Source organism: Aplysia californica, unplaced genomic scaffold (genome assembly GCF_000002075.1).
Source record: "Aplysia californica isolate F4 #8 unplaced genomic scaffold, AplCal3.0 scaffold00244, whole genome shotgun sequence".
NCBI classification, from domain to species: domain Eukaryota; kingdom Metazoa; phylum Mollusca; class Gastropoda; order Aplysiida; family Aplysiidae; genus Aplysia; species Aplysia californica.
In genome coordinates, this window is record NW_004797514.1 from 128,810 (window position 1) to 134,136 (window position 5,327).

The window sequence follows — 5,327 nt, forward strand, 5'->3', positions numbered from 1 at the left end:
TGATCTGTGTGTGTGTGTGTGTGTGTGTGTGTGTGTGTGTGTGTGTATGTGTGTGTGTGTGTGTATGTGGAGAGGGGGTGGAGAGGGTTAATGACATGAATCTCAATCCATATACTGGCCTTTATAGGTAATAGTTTTCCCTGAGAAGTCTCTCTCACACGACTCCACAAGAACTTCCTTGATTTTTAATGCCAATTCACTGCTTATGTCCCCCAGATTTAGTATTGCAGATAGCTAATGTTGTCATTCATATAGTATCTAATGGCCGTATAGTATCTACTGACTAGCGTCTATGGTGTAGTGGTAAGGCACTTCGTCATTGCATGCAGAAAACATGAGCTTGATTTCCAAGTTGGGAGAATATTTATCGAGGGTCTTGATCTTTCTGCAAGTACTTGAACATGGTATCCCTCCCATACCATGTTGTCCCTCACAGGCAGGGTTAAAGCCTGCTCATTAATTCTCTAAATGGAGGCATAAAACATTGAAAAAAAGATCTATTGTCAAATACCTATTTACAACCCTGTGGACTAAAGAAATTAGAGCTATGTGTCTTATCTAAAGGTACAATGTCCTGTCTGCAGGAGCAAGGAATCCAAATTGCTTTTGTATTGTAAATGCAATACCTTCATGCTCGATTAGGCATTCGGTTCAAATTTAGGCAGATAAGTCATCTTTGTCATGTTTTTTTATGAACATCATAAATAGCAGAGATCTCACTGGTGCTACATCCCAGTGGGATGTTTCTGCACGCCCTGTCTGCCTGTGAATTTTCAACTCTAGACTTTCTGCAGTTTCATATTTTTGCAGGTACTGTAAATACAAAGCTCACTGAGGGATGAGCACTTTCATAAATGCATTTTTCTATTGTACTTTATGCGAGGTGGTGAAAGGACGCATAGAGATGCAAAGGAGAAATAATTATTGCCCAACAACACCTCAAAGGAGACATAATTGAATAATTACGAGATGAATCATTTTTTTAACAAGTGGGCAGCTTATGAAAAGGTTTAAAGATTGTGGGCTCAGTTCCATGCTGCAGTTAAGATGGTTCGCTTTAATCTCAAACAATATGCCTGATAAAAGTCATCATCTAAGGAAAGTATGCTTGCCAGTTTTTGAATAATCTATAATTTTTAAATCAAATAAAATTGTTTTGCATTTAGTGAGATCCATGTTTTAAATGTATCTTACAGCTGCAAGAGCTGAGAGGAAACATCAGAGTGTTCTGCAGACCTCGGCGAGATGACAAGGCAGATAACTGTCTCAAGTTCCCCTCTGACCAAGACGTCATGGCTGTCAATGCTGACGGCTCTAAGAAGACATTCAGCTACGATAAAGTATTCACACCAGATACTACACAAGAACAGGTTAGCTGAAAAGTAGTGTTGAACTTTTTCAAGACAACCACCAATTGCCGAGAAGAAAAGTGATCATCTTAAAACTGGTGTTCCCTTCGGACAGTCTCATTATAATATTCTTTTTAATTACTGGGGGGTGGGGGGTTGTGCGTACAGGTGATTGTCTTGGACAGGCGGTTATTAGGGCAGGGTCAACTGTATCATCTCCCAATTATTCATGCATCAATGGGAATACTGTCCACTGTTTCGTAGCTGTTCACTTGGGGCATGGCTGCCAACTCACACTCACAGCTACCTCAGGGGTTGTGCAGAAGGTCAAGCAGTTCAAATGGGCTGCATACTTTACTTTTACTATCTCAGTCCCCTTTTTATGATGATTTCTATCAATTTTAGGATGAATTAGAATAGGCTTTTGCATTGATAGGCTATAATCTAGCCCAAACAGCATTCTCTTTTCCATTATGGAGAGGAAAACTGTTTTCTGCTGTCCTTCAGTCTTGGCCATAGAACGACTTTTGTGTTCATCAATCTAATTCTATTTATATAAGTTTTGATTCTTTTTGTTTCTTTTTTTCATTTTTTGCATAATTTTTTTCGTAGCCTGTACGAATAACATACTTCAATGATTTTTGTTTTCATAGTATAAAAAGACTTAAGACTCCCAGTCGTATTGGAATTTATGACAATTTTTCTGTCTCTCCTGTGTGGTAGTACTTGATATGGAATGAAATACCTGTCCAATATATAGAATTATTTCAATGAACGGAGCTTTTTGTTGCAAATTTTTTTCTTCTTTTCCCTAGCATAACTGGATGAATAGTAGACTTTTCTAAATGTAGAGCTGAAATTGCTCAGTAGTTTGGTTTTGATAAAGTTGGCCCAGACAAAAATGTACCGAGTATCTCTTTTTTTCCAACAGATCTTCACAGACACTCAACCTATCATTACCTCATGTGTTGATGGCTACAATGTGTGTTTGTTGGCTTATGGTCAGACTGGCTCGGGCAAGACTTTCACTATGATGGGACCGGAAAACAATCCTGGAATCAATATACGGTATCTCATTTTATGAAATAAAAATTCTTGTTAGAAGTGCTTTATTTTTTTATGGTATTTAAAAAAGTCCTGGTAGTACAAATAGTAGTTTGATGGCATTCCTATTCTCAGTTCGGAGGCAATATTTTTTAATTATCTGAGACTGTGCAATTTTGTATTTTTTATATATTATTTTTATCGTACATGTCTGAAGATAAGATAAGATTGCAGACACTGGCATATTGGTTGATGTTTTACCACACACACACACACACACACACACACACACACAAACCCACACACATGCACACACACACACACACATCCATATACAGACGCTCATACACATATACTTTCTCACACATATTTTCTCCCTCACACACACACACACACATATATATATATATATATATATATATATATATATATATATATATATACATACATACACACATAATATGTGCTCACACTCACAAACAGGCCCACAGTTATATTCATATTATGGTATTTTATGGTATGGGTTTAATACCCCTTTAACCTCTGTATTAAGAGGCGAGACCTCCGAATTTAACTTTTATCTTATTTAGGGTAGGCGAGCTTAGTAGAGAGGTTTCAGGACACCCTTAACAACCCCAGGTCAAGAATGTCCCTTTGGGCATTAAAACCATGGTCCGCCACATCATAGTGCAGCATGAGACCGACTGAACTAATAACACATCCTATTGGGTTTTTTTCAATAATTTTATTAAAAGAGATTTTTTGAAAATTAAATCACACACATGGTTACATTTCCTACAAGGTTGTGTCTGCTACTATTTTGTTTTATTGATCTCAAACTTGGACTCGATATGCAAATGGATAAACATGATTGCCATTCTTATACTTTGTGTGTTTCAGAGCAATAACAGAACTACTCAAAGTGTGTTCAGAGAGGACAGAGACGAAAAAGTATAAACTAAAGGTACTTTTCTTTCTACTTCAGAACTATCATGCACTTGAGTCTATATCCTCTTCGCCTGAAAATTAAAGACAAAGAAGCCTTCTTTTTGCAGACATTTCTATTATTCCCAGTTGCCTTTTGATCAGTCTTGAAATTTCATGTTCTCTTCCCTTTAGCACTCGTTTCCACTATTTTTTTTCTTCTTGTAATTGAAAATGGCAACAAAAATAAGCCTAATCTAGTCTCAACATAATGCCAAGTATAGGCAAACATTATCATTGTTAACATGTTTCTCAGTCCTTCCTCTCCCCAAAAATATTTGTCCCCTTTCTGCAAGTGATGGACCGAAATGAGATTTAAGTCTGAGTTTGAATTAAGTTTTGCACTATGAATATTTTCGCAAATGTTGAAATGTAATATTTACGTTTCAATAAATGACTTGATCTTTAAATGGCAAAAAAGGTTTCCTAACATTTTTGTTTACTTTCCCCTTTTCACCTTCTCTTTTATCTCGACAGATATCTATGGTTGAGATTTATAACGAGACTGTTCAAGACCTTTTGACAACTGATGCCAGAACTCTGGAGCTGCAAATGGTAGGCAATATAGTTCGCATTCCAAACATTACGGAGATGGAAGTGACCGCTGTCAAGGACATCAAGGAAATCATGAAGCTTGGTGATGGCAACAGGAAGACAGCCTCAACCAAGATGAACTCCACTAGGTGAGAGAGAATTTCAGACTTGGGGCTATATAATCGGCCAGCCAGCTCTTAAGATGTACTGAGCCTAGAATTTTTTAAATGTTTTCTACTGCAGTTTTACAATCTGTGAATTCGGTTGCATGTGCTCGAGAAATATTTTGTTGAAATTCAAATTCTAAATGCTGAAAAAAAAGAAAGACGGAAAAAAAGACATAATATAACTACATGTGTACATTATACACTTTTTAAAAGAATGAAAGTTTTATCTCTCTCCCAAAATTGTTGCTTTATGAGCTTAGAACAGTTGAAGAGCTTACCAGTGATAGAGGTCATGAGCTGAATTAATGTTTCACTTTAACTGGTTTCCGAGCACAAAAGAAATGGTGCAGAAGTTGATTTTCACTGAATGTTATTTCTGCTCTTACTTTAGGAATATGGTCCCTTGTGTCTGTCAATATTCTAGAATTAAGGCGACTGCTTATTGTCCCAAATACTAGTATTTGCTGGGAAGTTGTATTTTTTCTCCACTGCCCGTGTTGGCTCTGACAAAAGGGTCTGAAGTAACTCATCTCCTCAATTGTCAAAATTGTGTCTATAGGGCTGTAAAACATTAAAATTTACGATTACAATTACAGCTGCTTTTTCAGTTTTAGTTTGTCAGAAAGCAATAACAATCAACACATCTGAGGTTATGCGGAGGGGACCACATAACCATATTTTTTTATATTATTATCTTCACTTTCAAAATCATTTACAATAATAAATAAAATAGGATCCAAATTTCCCTCGTGCACCTTCCAAGCTTATATAGTATCTTACCGTTCCTTACCTTTCCTTGCTTTACTTTACCATACCTCACTATACCTTATCTTGCCTTGCCTTGCCTTGGCTTACCCTACCTTACCTTACTTTACCTTGCCTTTCCTTACCTTATCTTACCTTACCTTACCTTACCATACCTTATCTTGCCTTGCCTTGGCTTACCCTACCTTACCTTACTTTACCTTGCGTTGCCTTGCCTTGCCTCACCTTGTCTTATCGTATCGTATCTTATCTTATCTTATGTTATCTTATCTTATATCAATAATGATAATAAATTTCACTTAGAAAGTGCATTTCCACTTGTCAAGTGCTCAACGCGCTTTACAATGACACAAAGAACACGTGCAGCGTACAGTTTTAATAATGATCATTTCTCTCTGCCTCTCTACCTTTCACTATTTTTCCCTCTCTCTCCCCTTTTCTCCTTCTCTCTCTCTCTCTCTCTCTCTCTCTCTCTCTCTCTCTT

At 37.0% G+C, this 5,327-nt stretch overlaps 1 protein-coding gene across 1 annotated transcript in view; it reads left to right on the forward strand.

Moving 5' to 3' along the window:
• The window catches only part of LOC101864231 (kinesin-like protein KIN-14D), a gene marked incomplete in the record, with an annotated part of 69,615 nt that overhangs the window by 58,523 nt on the left and 5,765 nt on the right, over positions 1-5,327 (forward strand). Inside the window, 4 exon segments of the mRNA XM_035970262.1 lie at positions 1,197-1,370; positions 2,281-2,417; positions 3,294-3,357; positions 3,855-4,060. Of these exon segments, the coding sequence (XP_035826155.1) occupies positions 1,197-1,370; positions 2,281-2,417; positions 3,294-3,357; positions 3,855-4,060 (581 nt within the window).